Raw genomic sequence first — 27,122 nt, 5'->3', positions numbered from 1 at the left:
TCGTCGCCCCAATGTACCTGCCATCGCATTCTATGAAGATCACCTTCCCGGTAAACGTCGTTGCACCCACCACGTTGACATTTTTATTGAAAAACTACAATTAGCCGTAATGGTATCACCCAACGTGGAAAGCAGCGGAAGCGATTTCTAGTGCAGTATCAGAACTTCTGGGGCACTGTGACGTAAATCTATTACAAATGTTTCCATGCCACTTCTGCAATCAGCCCTCCACGATTCGTCAGAAACTAGTTCGGGCCACCCCCACACCCCTTCGCCTGTCTTTCACGCGACGTCACGAAAACCGCGGGAATGCCCCGTCAGGCCGAACAAATGTAAAGTAGTTAGTTCCGATCCTGCCCTTTTTTCGCCATTCCTCCGCTATTGGCCGAAAGTTTTCGGGCTGATTCCACTTCGTCTGTCTGTCACACGACGTCATAAACCCGCGAAAGCTCACCACATACAAGTGTCATGCACGCGTTATAGATGCATTATTATGCCGGAAAAAAAATTGTTTCCTTTTTTTTTTTTGTAATTGCCGAAGACTGCCCCGTTCCGAAAGGAATAGAGGATCGCACTGGCTGCTTGGAGTTGCCGCAGAGAAGGGATTTATTTGCGTATAATAATTTTTTCCATGACAGTATAGCGCTGCCGAGCCCTTTCGACACGTAGGCGACATCTTTCTGCCAACATCGCTTCGCTGAGAACCTATTTTAGGCGGCAAATCTTATCCTTCCGTTCCATTCCACGCCGCGATTTTCGACAAGTTACAGCAAGTTAAGTAAGAGGAAGATGGTCAGTCCCAGACGCCGGCACCAACCTCCTCATACTGTTACCTACTTTCACTGTGATATTTTCGTCCAACTAACATCCTCTTCACTTCTGGGTGTTCTTCGCCTTTTGTCGTCCAATTAGGCAACAAGAAACTATCAAGAAAGGCAATGCTCTTCGCTTTGAAAGCGAATAGTGGCTTCCGATGAACGAGCAGAGCGTTTGATAGGGCGATTCAAGCAACGCTGGTGGTCACCGCCTGATGCTTGTGTCGGTGGTCACATAAACTTGACGTCAGGAGATTTGAATAAAAATAGATTGGAATAGTTTTACGTTATAACACCCGTGGTTGTTGTGCGATTGATTGATTGATTGATTGATTGATTGATTGATTGATTGATTGATTGATTGATTGATTGATTGATTGATTGATTGATTGATTGATCAATCGATCGATCGATCGATCGATTTTGCCATCCCAAAGCAACACAGTGGCTCTGAAGAACGCCGTAAGTGACGGCCTTCAGGTTCACTGTAACGACTTCGGGTTGTATAACATGCATTCAAAACTCGGTACACGAACATTTTTTTGTTCTTTTTCCGCATTGCGCCCTCTGGAAATTTCGCTTCAAATGGGTTAGCATATCAAGAGCCACAACCATGGTTGAAGTCAGGAGCATGAAGTTTAGACGGATTCGTGTAACGTGCGTCATTCTCATGCCAGCCAAACCGCCGTCCTGCTGGCGGTACACACTCGCGAATCGTATCCCCATGCAGTAATCTATCTGGGGCAGCATTCCGATGGTCGTGGCGTAAGGCAGAAAGCAAGCGCTATTACCCAGACTAGGTTGCCTTAACATAAATAATGATGCCTGATTATCGCTGTTGGACCTAACGTACTTTCGACATAAGATTCAGTGCTGCCTTACGAAATCATGGCGCCCTTGAAGCGCTCTGTAGCGGCCATACAAAGGCACTAGTAGTATGAAGCAGCATAGGCTCTACCCACGATATCGATACGGTGCGGTCAATAACAGCGGAACGAAATCAAAGGAAAAGACTAGGCATTTCGCCGGAAGTGGCTCCGGCCACGCTACTGCGCTATCTCAGCCACCGCGTCACACTGCCGGAATTACTATTATCGCACGATCCGAGAGCCACGAAATTTCGCGCGCCATGAACCACTTGCGAGCAAAATTAAAGGGCCCGTTCAACGACTGAATAAGCGGCGGCGGCGCCCTTGCTTCACGTAATGACGCGTCACCTGACCCCCGCAAGAACGATTGGGCGGCCATTGCATCGCCCTCGTGGCGACCGCGTTGCAGGGGTTCAGGAAACGCTGTCGCGCGCGCGCCCCCAAGAAAAAAACGAAGCTTAACGGTCTTTTTCCTCAGAGCCACCAATAATACTCGAGCCCAACAGCAACCTGGGAGCCCATTCCCTGGGCGTGTACGCCACTAGTGGATGTCGGACACGCATGTGAGATGTGCCACCGCTTACGAGAGAAATCGATGCACTTGTTACCACTCCCTGCGACCCGAACAGCATGCACGAATGACACAGAAAGACGGTGTCTCGATAATTTATTCCACAACCTTGCGACAGTGCTTTGTCAGTGACAAACGTGCTTACGCACCTCACACTCAGTATGTCTAACATGGATGGATTTGATATGAATGTTTCGATATGGTACAATGTGCTTAATATAGATATAACGGTTAATTCTAACATGTTTTTATACCGTTCATAGCAATAGTGATACTATGAATATGCGGATTAATATGGATATTCAATATAGATAGTGGCCGAGGATACGGGAAGTGCAGAAAACTCCGTTTGGTGGGACTAACTGCTTCAATTTTATTAAAGCCAATTCTATAGACTTTTTTTTTACTCTGGAATGTCCCTCGACTAGACACTCACCTCTGCTCAAGAAAGTGGTTTACGAAGACTTGTTGCGGGGGGCGGGAGGGGGGTCAAGTTGGTTCGTGATATGCAGTAAAATTAAAATAATGCACAAAAGACGGCACAAATGGAACGCCACAAGCGCGCGTACTGTTCAGTCGTGTCCGTGTCATTCTTGCACTTCATATAAAAAAACTGGATGGCAGTGCCACCCGTCGACTGAAGTGCTCACTGCGTTTTTGACCCTGACACTCCACGGCGACGCTTGGGCGAAAATTTGTGTCCAGGCGCTCACGGGGCTTGCACGAATGTACCCTATTGAGGACGCCTTTCTTCAGCAACTCCTCCTCCTGAAAATTACCCGAGAAGCGCTCGTGAACGGCCTCAGAGATCGTACGGTAATAGCGCGCGGTCTCGGGGCCAATGGTTTTTGAAGCCCAGTGTATCCCTCTGCCGAGTGGCAGCATTGTCTCGCTCATTCCATATATGGGTATCTTAATATTTAAACGCGCAAGAAGGTTATCAAGGAAAAGCCTGTTTACATGTAACCCCGCCCACTTACAAAGGAAACGCTCATATCACGTCATACCTAGGTGGAGTCAAGGAATAGCGTCCAGTCGAGGCTTGCTTGACAGTACAGAGGTAACACTCCTAATTATGTCATTTACCGTCCGAAAACTGCGCAGTGGGTTACGGGGGAGCCATAGCGAAGGGCTCCTCGTTAATTTCGGCCATCTGGGATTCCATAACGGGCACGCACATCTATGTACATGAGCATTTTTTACATTTCGCCCCCACAGAAAGGCTGTCGCCGCAGCCGGAATTTGAACCCCCGACCTCTCAGCAAAAACTCTCATCAGCAAAACACCATGGCCACTGAGCCTCCACAGTGTGCAAAATGTGGTTCACAATTATCAAATTTTAATCATTTGGAAGGAAAGATGAAGCTGATGAAAGACGATGTCTTCCTTGGCGAGTCGGGAGTGGTAATAGTGCGTGTGAGCCGTATAATTTATTGTTATAGCCGCGCTGACAACGGTGACAACGGTGCATCGACGTACTAGAGGATGAATCGCCTTCCAACAGCTTATTAGTTAACATCATCATCATAATCGTCATTGGCCTCACCACCATGACGTCGTTATCGCAATCATCATCATCATTGCCATGTTATCAACATTATCATAATGATCGACGTCTAACCTCCTTGTCTTTCCGTCTCTTTCTCCTCCTCCATCATCGACGTAGTCATTATCAGCATGCCTCTCACAATATTTATTGTTATCATTATTTATCATTATCATCATTATAATCAGTAATTATCATCAGTATTGTGACATTTTTAGACTGCGGTACGTTCGGGATAGGCCCACAAAAAAGGCTAAAACAGACATACCCGATGCAGAAAAATGGCAGTAACTCGGCAAGGCAGATAATGTCTTCGAAATATTTCTTCATTATTAAAATCTGCTGCGCGGTTATGGACGCGTTGCAAACTGCTGTGGCCACAGGACTTTACTAGTGTATGCGATGTGCGCTTGCATATTTGAGGAATAGCGAACAATCCGTGAATTAACGCACACACCAGGGATTACATTATGGCATTTTTTAAAATATTTTTACTAGCTATGATTCACCACTTGCGCTTCAGTTACTGGTGCTTCAGCCGCTTCAGTGGAGCCAGGCCGGCTCAACTGATTTCGCCAACTTTCGCAATAGGCTTCGCCAGTAAGACACGCCTATTTAGGTACACGCACAAGACGCACGGGCGTTAGTTGTGCAACCTAACAACGAATTTCATTTCATTCACCAGTTTTACCAAGATCGGCTGCGCCCGGTGATGTTGATAATCGCCAGCAAGGGCTACAAGCTTCCGCCGGAAGTCGACTGGCTCCAAACCAAAGCAGACGACGAGAGGCAGAACGAATACGAGGAAGACTTAAAGGTGGCTGACACTACAGTGGTAAGGCTGCACAAGCGCTCTTTCCGGTGTTTCCAACGTGACAGTGCCCCGTTTTCTGCAACTATCACCATGTCTTTTCCTTTTCGGCTTTCAGGAACGAGGCAACGATCTAATGGAGAAGGTCACGTCGCACCGTCAAAGTATGGCCTTATATTGACAGATGGTGCCAGAACCTGCTAAATCACGACGACTTTGATTAGCTGTAATGTAAAACGTCCTTCGTTGATGAGTGCCGAAGGGCGGCTTTTCGATATTTGGCAACGAGTTAGTGTATATTCGTGGCCGAAGGACAAAAAAAAAAAGAATGCTACGTCTGATAAATGCTGCTCTCGACCTCTGTTAATATGAGCGCGCTAGTACCACACAAATGTTGTAAATGTGTCCCCGGGAAGAAGCGTCGTGTACCGTCCCCAGCAGCGACGTGAATCCAATTGGATGTCGCCCATTAGTCCCGCCGAACCAAGGTTCGACGAATGATGGGAATATTTTCTAGTGTCCATAGGCTCGGGCTTTTATTAATGGACCTCTCACCAGGCGTCGGCATTGCAAACAGGCTCGCCGGGTAGGTCGCGCGTGGCAATCGTGTCCGCAAAGTACGAAACGGCGACGTGTAGTGAAAACACAAGCAGAAGGCCGCGCGCCCTTCGTCTCCAGGTAGCCGCGTTTCTAGCGAGAGAGTCGAGGTCACAAATGCCGCTACGCAAGGTGCACTGCCTGAAACAACAACACTGGATATGACACGTGACTTTGGTTACTCGTACAAGGTGGAACGCGCAATGCTGCCGCTGGAAATGCGCCGCACCGAAAAGAAAAGAAAAAATTTGGAGGGCGCCTAAGCTTTGACTTTAACAGTGGAAAGCGATAGCATTCAAAGATCCCTGACGGATTCGCACATTTCCCGGAAACCTCAGCTTTCTTGCGGGTGCGCGGAGGCGAGCGCCACCTTGATGGCTTTGTTACAAGAAACCGAGCGGGCCGCGCCGCTCTATGAATGGTAGAGACGCTGGAAAAGGGGTTTGTTTTCGAGTTTCCGCGTAACAGAGTTATGTTTTCTAGTATATTCAAATTACAGACCGACGCTATTATATCTAAGTTGTGTTTAGGTCGTACTTTAATGATTTTTCTGACGCATTTTACTTTGAGGAATTAAGTTATTTCAATAACGCCACTGCGCCATGCGGAGGGCCTGCGTGGTTGTGGTTCAGAATGATTTTGCGCGGAAAGACGTCTGACGCTGACGCCGCATTTATTGCGACATGGTCCCCTTAACGTTTTCGCGTTCAAAGGAATATGGGCTCGTTGCGTCGACAGTGTGACTCAGTTCAGGTAGGAAATAAACGGGGCTTGCTGACGCTGGTCGACAAAAAAGGGGAGCGATTCCTGGCGGTAGGGCAACCGGATAGTTAAATTTTGTCTGTCTTCTTCAATAATGAGCCAATTTTAAATAATATCTGTAATACGCTCCCTACGTACACGATAATTTTGAATGTTACAACTGGTCAGCAGTCGAAATAGGAGATTAGAGTATTGCAGGAAAAAAAGGAGGTGAGTAATTATAGCAAGGCAATCGTTACAGGCGTTGCTAATCGTAGAATATAGTGATAGAGGTTTTAAAAACAAAAGTTAAAATCGAGATCAAATAAGCAAAAGGCTGCATGGCGACAAATTCAAAACCTGAATAAATCAAACAGGCTAGGTGGGCACTTGTTCGCGCTCTGTTTTATAGGGGATTCCAGTAAACATCATCATCACCATGTAAAACTAAAATTTGCAATGGGGCCTCGTGAGGAGCCCTTTAAAGGATGCATTGAATTGTTTATACATAAATGCTTAGTTAACTTGTGTGGAAACCGTTCAACCGAGCTACATACGTAGTATTGTTGTCCATGTGTAAATACAAGAGCATAAAACGCACGTTTCTGAAAATGCTACGAAATATAGCGAAATAAAGATGCCGCGCAACCTTCTCAACCATCTAAGCGGGAGTCGTATCCAGGATTATTAATGCGAAAGCATTATATGCCCCATTACGCGAAAATCGTGCCGCAGCGGCGGCCGTGTGACCTAGCGATGGTACCAAAAAATGGCCGACGGCGCAAAGAGCTTTTAAAAGCATGTCAAACGTGTTCAGGTTGACGTCAGATTTGTCAGGGAGGTTCCTGTAAACAAAGGTAAATAATGGCTTTGAAAAGAAAATTTGGTTTATATCAGTCTAGGTGGGAATCAAACTCGGGCCTCTGGGATGAGAGGCGAGCACGCTTCCCGGACGCCACGCCGGTTCCACGGTTCAGGCAAAAAAAAGTAAGCACTAAGTTTTTGCGGTTAGGGAAAGAGAACGTTTAATAAGACGAAAGGGAAAGAATTTGGCCACGAGAGACAGAGAAAGAGAGGGAGAGGGATGCATTTTATTTTCAAAGAAGAACTGAGAGACTGTCCTGATTCACAGTTCTGAAGCAGCATTGGGCAAGAAAAATGGGACATTGAAAGAGAAAAAAAAATTCATGATGGGGTAGGAAATGGTAGCGCTAAAATTCTCAAATCCAGACCACTCCCGCGCAAGAATTTGACGATAGCCTTTAGTATGTCGTTCACAGGAGCCACTAGCCAGTAATGGCGACAGGAGCGTCGACCAGATCTACTCATGGCAAATAAGCCACAGCGAACTAGAATAGAAGATGAAGGAAGGTCCCTTTTCTGCTTCCTCCACCTTATGTAGACACAACAGAAATTGTATCTACATCTTCCTTCGTCTTCGTTTCCAGCGCTCTGTTGTTCATTTGATATGAATCAATACCAACACGCCCACTTTTCCATCCTCTTCAGTATATCTCATCTACTACTTCATTTCCCCGCGACAGAAATTATGTGCAGCGAAATCGCATACGCCGCAAGCGAGTAATATAGCAAAGGGCGGGCGAAATTCAGATTGTTCTTGTAATATGCTAACGTTAGTGGCATCGTGGTCGCTGCCTGTGATGGGAAACTGGTTGAAGTGAGTCAGTGAAGGAACTTGATTTGGGTCAATAGAAGACGCAGGGGAGACTCCACGTAGGAACTGCCGAGCCGAGCTTGACAGCCCGATCGCGGGCACTCTGGACGGCCAGGTTTTGGTCGTTTACACAGATCATTCCGGATTTCCTTGCTTTATTCCTTGTTTCCGTTGGGGCTCACATTAAAACCGATTTTTTTTTCTTGTGTGCACGAAGGGCTTTCCATATCGATGAATAAATTCGTCTCTTTGCTCTGATATAAATGTTCCTTTCTATCACGCAAATATAACAACCTGATTCTGTGCTAAAGAAGATGAGGACAAGAACGCACTGATTCTTTTAACCTTTCTATTTAATTTTAATCCTTCTCTATTATATTTCCACGATTTGTTTCTTCATCAATAAATTTTGAAATTTAAACACCGTAAATACGAATAAAACAAACGAATTCAAGATGTGCGAGATACATTTTACCTCAATCCCTTGTTGTGCTACAGAAGATTAAGAACGCGCTGATTCTTTTAACCTTTCTATTTAATTTTAATCCTTCTCTATAATATTTCCACGATTTATTTCTTCATCAATAAGTTATAAAATTCAAACACCGTAAATACGAATAAAACAAATGAATTCAAGATGTGCGAGATACATTTTACCTCAATCCCTTGTTGTGCTACAGAAGATTAAGAACGCGCTGATTCTTTTAACCTTTCTATTTAATTTTAATCCTCCTCTATAATATTTCCACGATTTATTTCTTCATCAATAAATTATCAAATTCAAATACCGTAAATACGAACAAAACAAGCGAATTCAAGATCTGCGAGATACAATTTACCTCAATCCCATGTTTTACCTTAGTTACTACTGTTCAGTTTTTTTATTCTTTCTGCAAGGTTGGCTGTACGCAGTGTGCATTATTTTATTTCCCTTATGATCGGTCCCTTTCGTATTTTCAATAATATTTTGTCCTAATACCATTCCGCTTTTAGCCTATCCTCCACAGTGGTTTTGTGCTTACTATACAGGATCATCATCTGCAGCACCAGCATAGCCATCGCCCAATACCCAGGTTTTTAAACGTTTTGGTTTTCAAATAAACCAATTTTTGTTAATCAGATGCAACAGACTATCGACCTTTCCGTCTTCTGATGATTTGCGACAGCTGCAGCTCCCATGTAATTCACGCCTTTCGCGACGATGCCAGGTGAATTCGTTAAGGTTTCGCTGCAGTGTCAGGGCACCTCTAAGTATTTGGCTTTTTCAAGATGGCTTCATAGTTTTCAACGGTTTTCTTTTTTTTTTTCTAGCTCGCACATTTGGTAATTTGCTGTTTTCCTGTCACCACAGTTTTTCTCTATCTGTAGAATCATCTTGGATCTTTCAATAAGGCATTATTTGCTTTTATCAACTCAAATATATGGAAGTACTGTGCTTCGTAGCTGCGTTTGCTTAGGCTATATTAGGTAAGATTAAGGCAGGTTATGTTGGACCAAGTTGACGAATCCGGAAGATTGCGATTCTAGGGGTACGGGATACTGCCAGCTCCCCACTTTTCCTCGTCTTTTTTTTTTAATTATTATTTCAGGAGCATCAATCAAACTATCTTAAATTTGGTTGAAATTATTTTTTCTGTTAGGTTTCTAACTTATTCTGTGCGGCGATTCTCCTTCGTGAGCATGCGCCGTATGTGAACAGCGGCCACCAGCGCGCTGCGGGCCTTGTTTCTTCCCTATTACTACATGAGGCTTTATCTAAACCTCAAAACGCGGCACCTGCCGACTCAATGTCCTCAGTGCACGTACTGAGGAAAGTTCAACGCAGCACTTTAAGAAGTGACGAGGGTCCATCCCCCAACCCCCATCTCCCACTGTCCTTTTTCTTAAATACTGTTCGCACCTCCTCATTTTCAAATGCAAATTTACAGTCGTCCGAGACAATGTTTAAAGCATTATTAATTCAATACGCGACAACAAATTAGGCGAAAGAATCCCGCGAAAGCATTACAGTAAAACGGAACTTATTTCATTCCAACAAAAAGCTGCAGTTCATTTGCCAGGGCACGTCTTAGATGAGCATTCGGAGGATACATACTTAGGAAAATGTCAGACATTAAACAGGCGATCTGCCCATTCAATCACACACATTAATGCAAACTTGACCACTGCATGCATACCGTGCTATGATGCGCGGTGCTCGCGCATAGCGCATGATATTGTACAGTTGGCGCTCATACGAAGATCAGCTATGCATAAAAAAACTAGTAATAATCAAGCGTCTAGATGTTCCAATGCAGACGTCAAGACACATTTATACTAATCAACCTATGAGAAGTTCTTCGGCTTGGCTACAGATAAGTCGTAATGCTCACCACCCCGCCTTCATCAGTACGACAACTGAATTCTTTAAACTCGATTTCAGAATAAAGTCGGGGTAGAAACGTGAAGAATCCATTATGCTGCACCGAGCTGCAATCACATGCGTACTGCAATTTGTTCTTTATGGGAGAGCACAAATCAAGGAAAAAGCAGCACACCAATATTTAGCTGAGCACATTGATACACCTTCGAAGATAATGACCTGGTGCAGAACCACAACAGTATCCTCACCACAACCGCATCGGCAGTGTTTGACTAGCCACCTTGCATTCTTTCCCTTGTTATTTGGGGCTTTTCGGCGACCTTCGCGAAGAAAGCTTTCTCCTACAATGATGGACGACAGAGACACCATGATAGTCTAAAAAAAGATGCAGTTCTTTCAGAAACACCTCGGTAAAAACAACATCGAACGCACGCGATAAACGGCGGTGCCTCCTCGAAGAACACGAGAGGCATTCTTATTTCCGCAGCCCGCAACATCGCGCCGTGATTCGGGGTCGTACCGTCTCATGCACGGCGGTCGCGGTTGCGAACGCGAGCGACGCGAGAGCGTTTTACTGAGTAGCGTTCGTTGCAACCGCCATCGAGGACGTCGCGGGCGGTGTCTCTATACGAAGCGTCCATACGCGCGGCGCCTCGTCGGCGCCGCACGCAGTCCGAGCACGCACCTCCACCGCGTACGCGGTGGAAGGCGTCAGGTTCCGCAGCGTCAGCCGGGTGTCTGCAGTGGTCTCCTCCCGGACGCTGTCGGCAGCGACGGAAGAGCCCTGTTCGAGCACCGGCGCCCACGACACCAGGTAGCCTTCGCCGTCGCCGCTGCCACTGACGTTGCCGGTGGGAGCAGAGTCAGGGGTGCACGTGGGAGCCGGGATCCACGACACCAGCGCCGAGCCATCGTCCAGGAACGTGAAGGTCGCGTTAGGTGGCGCTGCGGACGGGACCGCCTTCTCTGCGGCTGAGACGGCCACAGCCGAGATGCATCGTATACGATCACGGTAGTCTCAGCTCTGAACGTATGACGCGGAGATGCGAGTTGCGAAATGCTCCTTGGCATGCAACTCATACTAAGTGCGATAGCTCTCACGCGCCTATTCTAAGCACTCTGGTGTTGATGCTGGGTGCCGTCGTCCCGTCGTCGTTAATCGATAGGCTCGACAACGAAAGTAGGCGGCTGGCATCACTGCAAGCATTATATGGACAGAGCTTTCTACATCAGGGGTGTTGGAGCGTTGTGAATTGCCAAGAACAAGTGGTGCTCAGAGCCTCCTGATGATGTTGAGCGCCGCGACGTCACCAAAGTGTGTCAGTAAATGTGGTAGCAACTCGCCTGGCGCCATCGTTCACACAGTGATTTAAAGACGGTCATTATTGAACATTCATGCGTATTAACGTAAACTGGTTACTGTATTGGTAATACGTTTTTATGTTTAGAGAAATGAGCCACACTATATTGACTACATTGTGTGTGGCAAGAGCTGATGTGACTGAGTGCTCACTAAGATAAGTGAGAAATTAGTTTTCTAACAAGTTTAAGTTTTGTATCGTATTGCGACAGGCATGGTTCTTCAAGTGGTTTGACTGGTTGAAATTACCAGTGAAAGCGCAACAAAAACTAACCGGTACTTTCTTGAGCGGGAAATGTCCAAGATTTGCATAGCATTACGCGTATGGCTGTCACCATTACGCCATATGGCTGTCGGCGTGCTGCGATATCTGTTATGCATGGTAAGGATGTGTGGGGTGCTTTTCTGATGTAATATTCATTATTAATGCGAAAGCATTAAGTGGCTCATGACGCGGAAAATCTGGCGTTGGTGGTGTGACTAAGCGATAGTCAAAAAAGGCTACGAACTCTCGACCTTTGGGGGCAGTCGAACTCTTGACCTTTGGTGTTAATTAAGACGAAATAGGGCAGTCAATTAAGATAAAGTTAATTATGAAAATTGAACCCACGATTAAGGCGAAGTTCATTAGGACACAGTTAATTAAGATAACGTTAACTGATTCACTCGAACCCACGACCGTTGGTCGGAGTCGTACGCACGACCTTTGGTGTTAAGGCGAAGTTAATTAGGGTACAGCTAATTAATATAAGGTTCATTAGGGCATTCGAACATAGGACCTCTGGTGGGAGTCGAACCTGCGACTTTTGGTGTTAATTAAGGCGTAGTTAATTAGGTACAGTGAATTAAGATACACTTAATTAACGCACTCGTACCCACGACCTTTGTTGGGAGTAGAGCCCTCGACCTTTGGTGCGAGTCGAGCCCACGAGCCTGCGGCGTGGCATAATGTCTAAGCATCGCGCGGTTGTCGCAATGCTTTCGAATTCATCCACGTATAGACAACTAAGTGCACCTTTATCTGCATTTTTTTATGCGTGAGGTTAACAAGCAGGGAGATGCAGATATTTAGATTGCCGAACATTTCCATTCCGCACCACACCGACCGACACATAATGGTACGCATAACTTCGACAGTTCCAGTTCAGGGAGGTTCCGCTTAATTTATTACGCGATGCCTGGCGCGGCATACCAATGCGTTAATGCCATCATAGGTAGTAAAAAGGGGACGTCTGCGCGTACACGCGTAATTAATGTACTAACGGCGCATCCTCTCATTTTGGCTCCCCTTTAGTCACCGTCCATCCTCACTGGTCGGGTGCCTTGCCATAGCATCCCATATTGCTTGCTATCCCCCTTTTTGTATAGCTTTAGGCATTTTTGTCCTAGGATTAACACCTCCTTTCTGCGTATAACGTATGGGGAACGGCCGAAGTAGACGGGTTTGTATTATGTTTTACGCCGGTGCGCCTCTTGTTATCGTGGGCTATGAGTCATTCGTCACTGTACACAGGATGACAGCTATCAACCGCGCGCACAATGGGCTTGAACTGCGCCTTCTCACCCTGTATTGCGAAAGGCGTTTTCTGGCTTCACAAGACATTTTTCGGCCGACTAACCATATGATACTACGCATCGAAATAAAGCAGACTTCAGCGACTTCTCTGGCGCTGAAATTATTTACTGTGAAAGCAGCAAACTCTCACAGCTGATACCACCATCTTCTGGTGAACAACTTCTTTGCGATTAGCAAAACTTCGCCTTTGCCTCCTACAATATTGCTTGGTGTTGCCTCCAAAATATATGCACAGAAGCCACCAACCTCAAAGTATGTTTTAGTGATACATAAAAGGCAGACTCAACATTATATGAGTTTTTGATAAGTTAATTTTCGTGGGTGATATTTAACCTATTTGTGACCCAAATGACTCACGAGGTTCATTCGCAGAGGTCATGTCTTGTTTATACTTGGAAGTTGCAGTTGTGATGCATCTCGCTGGAAAGTGAAGCTCCGCATCTTACTTCTCCAAGGGCCCAACAAGATATGTTGCGTATGAATGTTTAGTCTGGTATACTGCGCGAAGTGGCTACGTCAATTTTCTCAATAACATATGTTGTCGAGATCTATTACCTCTTTCACGCGCTAATCAGTTCTGTCTTCTCAAGATTACGTTTTACCACTATGCTTGCATATTTAGCGTTATGGCGAACCAGCATTAAAAAACAAACAGAATTTTTTTCTTAAATTCTCGGTGGGTTTAATCTTGTTCACCAAATGTCGACTACACCCCTAATCTCCGAAACATATTGCAGCCACAGGAACAAGATCGACTATGTCACGTACTGTGTGCACTTAACAACGACCAGTCATTCAAGAAGTTCCGTGACACAAACCGTTATTTCTGAATAACAGCGAAACAAGAAATCCCGCTACATATTCACATACTGGCGCCAGCGGCGGAAAACGAAACGTCTATTTTCGGGGCTTCTTTTTTTTTTCTAACACATTTGGCGCATGAGAACCAGCTTTGCCAATCTGTTCTGTGTTAGTAAATTTGTCTTGCGGAAATTCACTATACGGAGCAAGTCTCATTAAAGGTGGAATTGGCATTCACGCATGCAAAAGTAACACCAAGCTGCACAGAAAACCAACACAATTTTTTTTCATAGTTTTCCACTTGAATAAAAAATCATCCCTATGTGAACCCAAAGCCCTGCGCTCTCCAGGGTTGCCGCCCTACTATTCGATCTAACCGGCAGGCTAGTAGGTTGAACAGCGGGGCCCAATTAATCGACACCTCGAAGCGCTAGGACACTGAATCTCGCAAATCAGTTCTGCGGATATCATTAAAGCGAACGAAGTTTTATGAGACAGAAAATAGGGTTTTGTATTGTTGTTTTGTGCTATCTACAGCTGGGTGACAATTTGCGTATTCTCCGGAGTGTTTCTTTTCCATACAAGAGCTGGAAATGTTACGAATGTGTAGCTTCCAACTAGCTACTCTCTTAGCACTAGATACGGCACTTTTGAGTACGTCGGACCCTTTCTTTCATTGCTAACCCCCCCCCCCCCAGCCCCATGCCAGCGTCATAATTCTGTCGTTCGTTCATTCTCTCCTCAATTGTTTCTTCTTTCCACTCAATATAACGCGTATGATGAATACTTGGGCAATGGACGAATGGCATTAGTGATTTTGTGTACTACCTTTACTTTCTTGCTGTACTTATTTTGATGCACTCAAGTAGTTCATTAAACTCTCCTGAACTAGAGCAATGTGACACGTCTAATAGTGTGCATTATACTGAGCACCTTTTTGACATTTTTTTTTATTCCCTGGGGACAATGAATTTTTCTTGTTATGTTGTATTGCACTGTTGACGCAATCTTTTTTTTTCTTCTCCATGCTCATGTAATCGTTTTTACAACCCACTTCCTGTATTGGCCAGTACGAAAATTTCACAATATTCACCAATAAAATAAAATAAAATAAAATAGATACATAATGTCTACTTTCGAACTAGCTCAGCGTTCAGCTTTAATTCTAGCGTGTACAACCGCATAGACTCGGTGTCGCAAAAGCCAGTCCTCACCGGTATTCCCGGTCCTAAAGCGCTTCCTGAGCACCAGCGCCATTCCCTCGTAGCGGAAGAATCGCAGGTCGTACGCCCGCCACGGTTCGAGTCCCTGCAGCCGGTGTTTGCGCGCACTGCTGTTGAGCAACACCTCGTGGGGGCACGTGTCCAGCTGCTCGGGCTCGCAGCAGGTGAGCAGCACCTCCTCGACCACGTCGTGACGCAGCGTCCACGTCAGCATGGCCCACGTCAGGCCGCTGCTCACGTTGACGTTCATGCCTGCGTCACGGGCGATTCGCTCAACGCAGTTCACACACATCGGAAGCCACAATTTCTGCTGCGCAATAAGGATTCTTGTCTGGCAGAGATGCCGCGAGAGCGTCTTTCCTGCACTCTTGTGAATTTCAACTCCACAGGAACGATGACGAAAAGGAGGTGAAACCAATAACTTTATTCAAATAACAATACAGAATTCGGGACGAAATTTTAAATTTTGCTGGCCGAGATTCGTAGCTGCGGCGGATATCAGAAATTGCGAGATATTCACGCATTACGACTTAATTGGGTAAAATGTGCCAATTAATATTTTACTTAAATATCGCATGGAACACGTTGAAAATGCGGAATTGAAAAATAGCACTAAGTTTCATTAGAACCAGATTTTAAGTGCCTGTCCGACAGCTTACATAGAAATTCACTGGCGTTACGCTTAGTTTCGAGACATATCTACTGTACACCAATATGCCTTGCGACCGATTTCGACGACAACTATCTCGAAAATGATGATAGTATCAGATTTGCTGCCATGTGTGCACGCTTGGCAGCAAATGAGCGATGACCGGGGTAGTTGGAGATGTATGGGAGAGGCCTTTGCCCTGCAGTGGGCATAACCAGGCTGATGATGATGATGATGATGATGATGATGATGATGATGATGATGATGATGATGATGATGATGATGATGATGATGTGCACGCTTTGAGGTTCTGACAGCCTTGAATTACCCAATTTCAGCTGTGTGCCAACTTTAATAATTGAGAAGTTAAATAAGGAAATTTGGTCAATTAACAAGCTTAAATACGGCGTCACAGGAGCCCATTCGATTGCAATCGAGCCCGATTTTCTCGATCCAGATCCAGACTATTGCAATCCGTGCATCGTCATCAAGCTTCTCGATTGCGATCGTAGGCTTACATCTACATTACTATTTTTGCCGCACATTAGGCAAATTATCGTGTCTGGGTCCATTTAGCCACACCTTGAGCTCTAGAGCTCACCGAATTAGATCCGGACTGTCAGGCTGTCCAGCAGCGATCATTACCGATAACGATAAAAAACTTCGATCCTGATCAGGCTCGATCGCAATCTGAAGTGCTCGCGTGACACCGGTATTACGGCGAATTTCACAGTCGTCCATGAAACATTCAGTATATGCATACTTTAGTGGGTTACTGGAACATTGGATTATTACGACGTTATGGTTATTGGACTATTACGACAAGTCTGTTCTACTGTGAGCATACCCTTAAGTCATGTTTTCTGAATTTTTCAAGGGATTATTACGTCTCGCTTTCTGCTAGTCGTCCGCATGGCATCGTCCACCATTTCTTTGCAACATTTCCAACCTGCAACACTCCAAACAGGGCACGTCGATCTTATATGGCTTTCACAAATGAGTGTCAAGACGTGATATCTGAATTACCGTCGATCATTTATCTTTATTTCCTACGCCATTTGTCCGCCATAAATGTTACGGAGCTTCCGAAAGCGCGTGTCGCGTCGCAAGGGGCGCTTTCTTGCAGTAATGAAAAGCACGAGGCGAAGCATGCTTTACAGAAATCTTTAGTAAAGAGCAGAAAGGCTCTACAACGGATCTTTTTTCCAAACTGATGAGGCAGCTTTCTAAGAAAACAGCCTGTGAACTTGCTGGTAGCTAGCACAGTTAATTAACGAAGCCGTCGGATGCACGTTTAAATTTATTGCTGAGTTTTGCGAACTATAGGAAGAAATAATTGCAGTATGGCCAAAAAGATGCGAGGTGCTTTTTGGCAATAATGCAAAGTGCGAGGTGAAGCACGCTTTACAAACCCGATTCGTAGAAAAGAGCATGGCAACTCCTGAGAACGGACCCTCTAGATATAAATGGAGGACTTCGCCGTTACAGGTGACTGCCTCAACTGTATTCTGCAGCCTGTAATGAGAAAAACTGGTGGCAACCGCATCCGCGATAGAATCCACCATAGCGGCGAAGGTGTGGTCGCCTTACTATGTCTCGTAAGATTTTAAGGGGTTCAATGAAGCGTCAAAAAAAAGGAGGGGGGGAAGGCACGCACATTATTTATCTGACAAAATGTTTCTCATCGTAGTCGAAAATAATGACGCGAAATCACGACCAATATTTCATTGAGGTTTTTCTGTGTAGCGTGTGTGCGAATGTTCCTCCTGTCCGCGTGCTTTTTTACTCTAAGCGCGCTAGCTGGCAAGCAGAAAAGAGTGCAAGATTTTTATATCCGCTAGAAAGCAAAAAATTATTGCTTCGAACGAGCGCTGCCTATCTCTGCCCTCTCATCCACCTAAGCCGGACCAGCGGATGTTCTTAATGCGTAGGATTCTTTGGCAAGGTGCCCGGGGTCACTTTCTGCGCCGTTCCGTTTGTCCTTCCGTTTTGTGTCCTAGAAAACCTGTACCACCATCCATGCTTGAACAGGTGAATTTCTGTGAATACACAAACCTCTGTGCGCTTAACGCCAACTACTTGTTGGTGCACGGTGCTCCCGATGCGATGTTTTATAAGCCACCATGAGAGTGATGGTTAATACCTATAACTGCCTAAACTTAGTCAATCTGGCTTCAAACGGCTTGGCAGATGTGTAAACGTATCATTTCAAACAAAAGTACTATTCTATAAATAATTGGGTAAAACCCATTAAACTCGTCCGAAAGCAGGATTCTAACACTAGGTTTCTAATACAGAAGCCATATATTGAAACCATCACTCCACGGACACTTGTTTTTTAATAATTACGCCACGGACGCATGAATCGACAAGCGGTATAGAACACACCTATGAATCCCTCGCGCGCAAGTGAGTGCGTTGAAACGTTTGGCACGTTTCCACTTGGCCTTACTGAGCGCAGTTAGAACGCAGGCGAGAGCTTGCGCGGACAATGAACTAGCGGATAACGCGAGCAACCAGAGAAATGCATCTGCAACAACATGGAGAAGCTTCTGAATAGGACGCGTTGGAACGAAGGTGAGTGCGTCGGGAGGCAAACTATGGGAGAAGAATAACACTACAGCCACATTTCTTTCATTTGCCAAACACATGACCAGTAGTAAAATTCAATTTGCTGGGTATATCGTCAGAGTGTGGGTGGTGTTATTTGCAGTTGCTTATCTCTTAAAATACGGCAGTCTTGGTTTCAAGGGCACAGTATATAGGCTCGACGAGTAATGATTACAAAGAATGCTACACGCTATATGACAATTCCCGGGTAGGGAGTTTGTACCGTAATTTTTTTCCCCGCTTTCTTCCGCACGCAGCCGTTGCGACAAAGTGCCACCGGTTTTTACTTCTGGTCACAAAAAAAAACGGGATACAGCCAAATGCTAACAAACTTTTGACGGGTTTGTGCTTGCCTTTTCTTTATTTTTATGCTCCCTGTCTTCCCGCATATTGAGCAGTTACTTTACTTCTCTTCTTCACTGGTGACAGCTCGAAAGCCTCAAGGAACGCTTTGTCAAGGTGCTTCTTGATAGATTTTTCCAACGACACTTACATGCCGCAATCCTTTTGCCCCTGACATATCCCCACACTTAAAAGCGCATGTTCATTAGTAAGCCGTGGTTCCCATAGCGACACAAATTTTCTGTGCCACCGTATGTCTCGTTTCTGAATGCACTTCAAGGTGTGAGCTTCCAAGATGTCTTGTTGTGTCACATGTGTATCCCAACCGCACCACTTCGGTTTTGCCTCCGTCACATTCTTTCCCTGACGCGACTTAGCATTCGGAGAGCTGTTTGTATTTTCACGCGCATGTCGCCTTATCTTTCTTGTTCCGGTGAACGTTATTTGATGATTTATCGCTCGGTGCAAAATCCACCGCTGTTTTAGAACGTTCCTTAATGTTGTCTCCTATTCTGTTGCGAAAGGGTCTTGCGAATCAGACTGCTCGCGCGACCCGAATAGTGCTGTACATTTTCGAATGTACGAGAGTTTCAGTAATTACTCTAGAATGTACCACGCACACTTTGCTACGAACTTGATCTACCAGTTAGATTTCGGCGACCGATGACTGCGTTCGCCACAATAATTGCGCTTTGAATGCTGCCTGTTTCCCAGGGAACACGTTCGCCCAACAAATAGTAAAATGGTTAACTCAAGCTTGTGGCAGTGCTTTATTGTTCACCGTCGCTGCAAGACAACAGTATTCGAGAACAGTTTGCAATATCAGGAACAGGCCGAGTGTTGAGTCAACCAAACGACCGCAAGGAGGCGCCTTATACAATGGCGCATGTTTCTTTAAAAAAAATTCTGGGAATGCAGTTTCTTGTTCTCGACCCTAACTGCACGTTGACCACTCGCTTCATTTGTTCAAGAAGCAGCACATATATTTCTTTCTCCTTAAATAAAGCATCGCTCACATAATACGCGTCTCGAACCCTTTCTTTCTACGGCAGCACGTACCAAAATCCGAATTTGCAATTTGTAATAAGTCTCTGTTATCCCTGCACATCTCCTTTCACCAAAGACAGTGCTCGAAAATAAAAAAAATCCGATTCGCGGACATGCATATATCGTCAGCGCGCGACGGACAAAAAATTATAATAAGCAGTGCAAAGGACGTAGCTGCTCACGGAATAGCTTGTTCGACGCTTATTTATATGCTATAAGAAATGAAGTTGTCTTTCTATTATTTTGCCTTATACATGTCTAAACATGCGTAGGCTAGCCCAGTTTCGTGAACGATGGCACTTCAGATCCTACGAATTTTCAATGCTACCAAAGTCAGTGTGGTATCATACTTCCTTAGAGTCATTGCGAATCGTCTTCCTTATTGTCATTTACAAAGCATTAGAGAAAACTGTGTTCAAACAAGATTTAAGAGGAAAGGAATCGGATGGTGTGCCAACTCACCGGAGGAGTAGGAGATCCCGTAGGCGACAGCCTCCTCTCCGGCCAGGAAACTGCCGGACCATAGGTTGTACGCGGCAACCTGTTTTGTATCACGAGGCACTTAAAAAAAACGCCGCGCGATATTTACTAGGAAGATTGAGCTGAGAAGATGTCACATGTGACGTTCACGAATGCGCCACATCGCGCTCGTTGCGAAAACAGCACAGACAAAAGCGGGAAATACGGAATAAAAAACATTCATACAGTTAGCCTGGTTTCTTCCTTAAAAGCTCTTCAAAGATTTTACGCCGAGCCACGGTTTGTTCTTGATCATATTTCGTTGTTCAATAAAACGCTATTAATTGCTTAGTTTTTCAAGAAACAGAAAGCAAGTTCAGGTTCTTCTATGCACCTCTTCGTATATATAAATTAAACCCTCTCCTCACCCCCCCCCCCCCCCATCACCTCATCAATCAATGAAAACGAATCCCCAAGATAATAATTAGCCGTGCTACGGAGGACGGAAGCGACCAGAAAGCGATACAGCCACCATATTTCGAGCATCCCTCTCTACGTGGAATGCAGGCGAAGGCAAATTCGCATATTGTTTTTGTTTTCACAAACCAGGCAAGTAACTTTATCAGGTATTATATAAAAGATCTGGACCGTAGAATGTGATTTCTCTCCTAAACGTGACCAAGAACAAACCAGCTAGAGGTAACCGCAAAGTTTTGTTTGTTTCTTTCTTTCATTTTTTTTTTCGGACGACCATATGTTTGTCAGACACATGTTCATACGTATAGAGCCACGTTTCCTTCGCTGTCGGTCCGTTAGTGTCACATGAAAGCATTGAGACATTTATGCAGCTTTTATAAGTCCCTTTCTCCGACGTGCAGTATGTCCCCTTTAACCTCCGACAATTTATTGCTTTGACTCGGTGGTGGTTACAATAGTGACGCTCTGCTCACGTGCATGCGTACCTGCACGGTGTACGTGTTCAGCTCCTCGACGTCGGCGATGACAAGAGAGCGCAGGTCCCTAGAGCCGAGACGCAGCGACTCGCCGTCGCCGTAGAAGGTGTGCCACTTCACCAGGTACCCGTCCACGGGACCCCGGCCCTGCTCGGGTGGGGACCAGCGCAGCTCCAGAGCCGACGAGTTCAGCGGGGACACCTGCACCTCCAGCGGAGCACTGGGACCTGTGGTGGCCGCACCGGTTAGACACGGTTCCAAGCGAGCTAGAGATGAGCACGTGACGTTATGAACAAACATCTTTCAACGCAAACAAGAGATAGAAGGAGTCATTCACGCCACTCGATGTGCGTCGTTTAGTTGCCTGTGCACTACGAATAATGGATTGCCACAGAACTCCCCTCTCTCACTCTGTCTACCTTAAGAGGAAGCTCACGTCAAAATAGGAGTAGGACGCTGACCAATAAAGTCTAGAGATTGCTTCAAGCCTAAATGTAATCCGTATACTGCCTAATATTGAAACGTTGTGTCCGCAACTCGGCAGAACTTTCTATCCTTTGGCGGCTGAATCCATCGCCGTGTGCGAACGCGTTCTTGAGCTAAGCCCTATTTTTGACTACAATGAATTCGAAATAATGAGCTAAATTAAACGCCAGGCCTCATTATAAACCTCTTATTGCGTTACAGCTAGGATACTGTGCGCCTGCCGTACCAGTTAAAGAACGCACATGTGAACAGCTTATGAAGGCGGTAGTATAACATTTTATTGCAACATTTTCCACTCAACGCGATACATGCAAACTCACGTCCGGGCGGCGACCGGTAGACGGTGTAGAAAAGGAGCGCGTCGGACGGGTTGGTCACTTCGACGCTGGCCATGGTCCACGGCTGACCGTTGGCGATCTCCTTGCGACCGTCATGCACGAAGAACTTCTCGCAGCTGCCGGCCATTACTCCATCCGCCTGGCAGTGCTTGACCGTGCACACGCCGACCACGGTCCCATCCTGCTCGGTGCTGGTCCAAGACAGCAACACCGCAGTCCACATGGACACCACCAGCTGGAAGATGAGCCCTGCGATCGAGGAGGCCAGAGAGGTGAACAAGAGATTGGGAAGAGCAGTGTGGTCATATTCATCACTTAATTGTTCCTCAAGAGTCGTTGCGGAGTATTAATGCAGGGGGGAGCAAAACCGTCACAAAGTCTTGTCATCACATCAAAAGAACACAAAGTGGTAGTTAACTGTACAATGCATCAAATGCGCAATATGTTAGATATACATAAGAGCTGGCGCTGTGAGGCAGCACATGTGATGGCGTGGTGTTTTGTTGTTGACCGCCGCATCATATGCGGGCTGTCAATGCGCAGGCGCCAAGTTCTTTTTCTATGTTCACTGCTCCTTTTCCCTTTCCCCTTTTACTTTATATATACGTGCATTAAACACTTGTGCGTTGTCCTCGGCTAACCACTGGATCGTCAACGTCTCTCTTCTTGCATGACGGCAGCTACGCTGCTGCTGCTATGTTACAGGTTTCGATTAAAGGTTAAAGAACTTAAAATATAAGCTTTTTTTTTCTTTTTTTGACTCACGTTCCTGAACCAGTTGATCTGGTAATATATTCCGCAGTTCTAAAGCAGCAGTAAACGAAAATTGCTGAAACGCAGCGCCATGTAACCGGTCAAATCTAGGACCACTATAAAGGTGAAGGGAAAGGTTTGGCGTAATAAAAATTGCATCGCAAGGTGCAAGAAAAAGTGCCGAACAACTTATGAAGCAACATATGAGTTGACAGATATTCCGACGTAATGAAAGCTCCAGAGTCTGCGCAATGACTTTCGCGTTTTGTAACATATTTTGTTACATTTGTCAACTTTCTTTAGCCAAATACTCAAATTAGGCTTAATGAGTCATCGGTTTCGCATCATCGCTCTTTACCCTTGGGCGGCGTGAATACGGTGGCCTCTACGTGCGGTCCTTCGAGCGGCGTGTCCTCGAGCACGTTCTTGGCACGCACGCGGAACGTATAGTTCGTGGAGGGCCGCACGTCGTGCAGGAGCACGTGTCGCGTCTTTGCGGGCGTCTCGAGCGACTCGCACGACGAGGCTGTGCACCAGGACACGTCGTACGCCTGCAGCGGCCCTCGGGGTGCCTCGGGAGCCGTCCAGGAAAGGAGCGCTTTGCCTCCGCCCACTCGGTCCACGTGCAGGAGCATCGGCTCACTGGGCGCTGCGTCGTGAGGATCAGCTGTAAATCGTGGTTTAACCGCAGAGGAGACGCCGAAACAATGCAGCGTTATTCGACGCTAAAACTTTACATTATTACCGGCGCGTATCAGAGAACAGCACGAAAGAAACTCGAAGGACGGTTACGATTGTGCAACGCGAACGTTTGAGCTTCAGCTGTGGTGTGGTCTGGACGTTTTTGCTCCCGATCTGAAGCTCGTCGAATCGCTCGGGGATCTGAAGCTTGGTCCTGCTTCCTCCACGCCAGTTAAGTGTAAAGTATGTTTTCTAGCGTTCTCGTTTAAACTACTACGCTCTTCTCCGATGCACGAGTGCTTACCGGCTTTCTAAGCATAAACTGGCGCAGCCAGGCGCTCCAGCAGCGCCCCGAGCGCAGCACCCGAGACGGCACTCCTGTACACCATCGCTTTTACCCGAAGAGACGGCAAACGGCCGCACCGCCACCGACTCACGAAAGGAAAGGCGAGGCGTAACTTCGACGAGGGCAAAACTTCCACGCTACTGCGGGCGCAATCGGTGTGTCCCACCACTCGTGATGTGTAGAGTTACTGTGCGAAGTACGAGGGGCAACAACATCTGGCGGGGTAGCAGAGAACCGAGCTTTGCGTCACGTGACAGAACTGTGCACTTTCATTAACGGAAGCCTCCAATGCAATTTTTTCTATGGCGCCACTCTCACCCCCCAAACCTCTCACGCTGCGGACGGCGCCAACGGTGCGAAGCCCGCCGTTGAGCCAAACAAATGAGCCAAACCAAGGCACCCCTTTCCTACAGACAAAAAGAAATTTGTGCGACTTGTCCTCTCCAAACTCGACCCCCAAATGAACACTGCGAAAACTCGGTGCATTCTCTGGACGCTGGTCCGTGACATGCACAGTGCCTGAAGCCCATACCGTACCTTGGCCACCAGAAAAAGATTGCATACTGTGGCTCGAGAAAAATTTGAACGATCACGGCCACCCATTTGTGCGCACATTCGCATGTGTGCTCAATTTCCGCCTCCCAATACCTTGCAGGTCCTCGATAGTAGCCTAGCGATACTCCCAAGTATTTGACAAGTCACGTTGCCCACTGAACGCTCTTGAAGATAACAGGCGCATAATCCCAGTTGCCGTGCCAGAAGCCAAAACACTTTTCCCAGTTTATCACGCTTCCCGAGGCTTTGCGAAACCTCGCGTTCTTCGCCGCTTCCGTTACACTTTCTTTATCTTCACAAAAAAATGGCGATATCATCCGCATATCAAAATACTTTAACTTCAATGGGCAACATCGTGCAGCCATGCACTTTTTCGCTTGGTATAATATTCAGGCAGAAATGTTCGAGATGCAGGGCAAACAACAATTGAGACAAGGGGCCTGCAATGTCTCCCGGAAGAACGAACTGCGATGCTTTCATTCACTTGCTTATTAACAATAATGTTTTCCGTACAACCAGCATATGTGATTTGGATACCTTTCAAGAACACTCGGCCGACATTGACGTGTTCGAGGATAGAAAACAGAATATCGTGGCTGACGCGGTCAAAGGCCTTTTCCATGCCAAGTTGCAACATGGCTACACGTTTATCAAGTGCATCGCAGCATTCTAATATGCTCCGTGATACGTGAATATTTGTCGTCATCCTAAGTCCTTTAATCCCGCACGGTGCTGGCCTGCGATAGCTTTTATTACATTATTCAATCTTCTGCCCAGAAACTCCACGAAGATCTTATAGTCCACATTCGTGAGACTTATGGGCCGATACCCTCTGACTGAAAATCTCTTAACTTGGTCTTCACTCTTCGGAACCAGGACGTTGAGAGTTCTTCAGGCATCATCTGCTTTTCGTATGTTTCTTGAATTACGCTGGGTAAACAAAGTGCCATGTCCCACTTGAACGCTTTGTAAAACACTGCGCCTAGCCCTTCCGGTCCAGGTGATTTGCCGGAGTTTAAGTTGTCGATTGAGCGCTCTCCTTCCGCTGTACTAATCGATGCCTCGAGCGCAAACTTGACTTCATCCTCTAATATAGGCATCAGTGGCAAAAACTCCGCCGCGAGGCCTTCTTCTACGCACGACTCGTGACCCAGTAGTCCTTCTTAATAATCAACAAACACACGTTGAATAGTGTTAGAGTCACGAGCTATTTCGCCCTTGTTTTCTATCTCTTTTATCACGTTCTTGACTGCATACCGCTTTTCGTCGCAGAGGGACCGTTTTGTCGGCGTCTCGCCCGACCACAACCGTTCTGCACTTGCGCGTATGACCACACCTTTATATTTCTCTTTGTCCTATCCTTCTAATTTATTTTTTTTCTTTTATTTATTTTGCATACTGGCCTGGCTGTGCAGTTTCCGAACTCAGCAGTTAATTTAAGCGGCTCTGAAATTCTTTTTCGTCTGCCTTGCCGCTTTGGCGCAGCGCACTCGGTCTTTCTATAGCGTTCATTTTTATTTCTTCTTTAAAATGTTCTCGGTTTCCAATAACGTCCCCCTGATCACCCGTTTGCAAACAGCCCATTTTTTTATTTTACTGTAAGCGCAAAAGGTTCATCGTCAAGAAGCTTTGCATTAAATTTCCGTAGTTCCCAGCTGAACTTTGACGTTTTGGTCTTCGTTCCTATTGTAAAAATTACACGCAATGATGACTGAACGCAACGTTTTTAACCAAGTAGTCACTGCACATTTGGACCACGCCTGCAGGCACATAAACTCCGTTAAGTCTTGCATGGCTCGCTTGTGTGTGTACTCGAAATGTGTAGAGAAATATGTGTACTCCCGACGGGCTCCTGACGACAGAGCATTCCCGACGTCTTCCAAATTGTGTTTCAGGTCAATTGCATTCAAAAGCAACGAGCTTTAGCCTCCAATGGTCGTGTTAGTAACTCTGTCTTCGGGCATGCGCACAGAGCTGAAGTCACCCATAAAGATAATATGTCTAGGAGACTTCAAATACGGCTGCAGCATTTCGAAGAAAGCTTTGCGCTCATTTTCCTTATTTGGAGCACACACACATATTACGCGCTACCGTAAATCAAGACAGCCAAAATCACAAATGACAAAACGCCCGGTGTTGAAAACTAACAAATTCTTCAATACCACCTAAAGAATTCCGGATTAAAATGGTGCACCCTACCGATGTAACAACAGAATGACACACACATACATTGTACCGGCTTCTAAAGGGCTCAACCATACTGTTCGTCTGTGCTACACTTGCCACCTTAGTCTCTTGCACCCGTGCTTAGTCACCTTAGTCAACATCGTGCTCGAGCAGGAGGCGACATAAATGATACTGACGCCGCCTTACATTAAACGTGGTGAGTTTAAGTGCTGCTTCTGTGTTTACAGCCATGTGCGCGACAAATTAAAAAGACCGCACGGCTTCGTGCTTACCTTCAGCCGTAATACACCAAGAAGAGAAATACAACAATTGTTGCCTCAAGAGTTATCGAGTACATCCAAGAGACGTGCGCTCTATCCGCAGCACACTGACGCAGCCTCAGCGCGCTGCTCTTCGTAGTCCCATCGTGCACCTCTCGTCCTTTGCCAAGCCAGAAGGGAGTCATGGTTTCTACGTAGGCGTAGTCGCCGCCGGCTTTCTGTCCGGCGACATGTTGGGCTCTGAGCGAAACTACTTTGCTGGCGCACTACTCATCCTTGGTTCTACGACGTCCATGGCGTCTCGGTCCTCTTTAGATTTTCCATCTTCTGTAGTATCACCTTGACATCATTTTCGTTCCGCTGCATCAACCTTCCGGACTACAAATGCAGGTATCGACACAGTGCTCTGGTCTTCAGTCTGTGTCGTTGCCCCGCCCCCGCTAACGACGTTAGGCGCTGGCTGCGGCATATTCTTTTGTGCTGTTGTCGCAACCTCCTCGGATTCATCC

General features: G+C 46.1%; 1 protein-coding gene across 1 annotated transcript in view; it reads left to right on the top strand.

The window, feature by feature from the left end:
- The window catches only part of LOC142583617 (sperm-specific sodium:proton exchanger-like), a 38,827-nt gene extending 34,034 nt beyond the window's left edge, over positions 1-4,793 (top strand). The window contains exons 18-20 of the mRNA XM_075694108.1: positions 3,474-3,671; positions 4,487-4,636; positions 4,731-4,793. Coding sequence (XP_075550223.1) covers positions 3,474-3,671; positions 4,487-4,636; positions 4,731-4,793 — 411 coding nt within the window. The remainder of the gene's footprint in view (positions 1-3,473; positions 3,672-4,486; positions 4,637-4,730) is intronic.
- Positions 4,794-27,122: the final 22,329 nt, after the last annotated feature.

This window comes from Dermacentor variabilis, chromosome 5, assembly GCF_050947875.1.
Source record: "Dermacentor variabilis isolate Ectoservices chromosome 5, ASM5094787v1, whole genome shotgun sequence".
Lineage (NCBI taxonomy): Eukaryota > Metazoa > Arthropoda > Arachnida > Ixodida > Ixodidae > Dermacentor > Dermacentor variabilis.
Note: the sequence above shows the minus strand (reverse complement) of the source record. Positions and strands in the feature narration are given on the sequence as shown.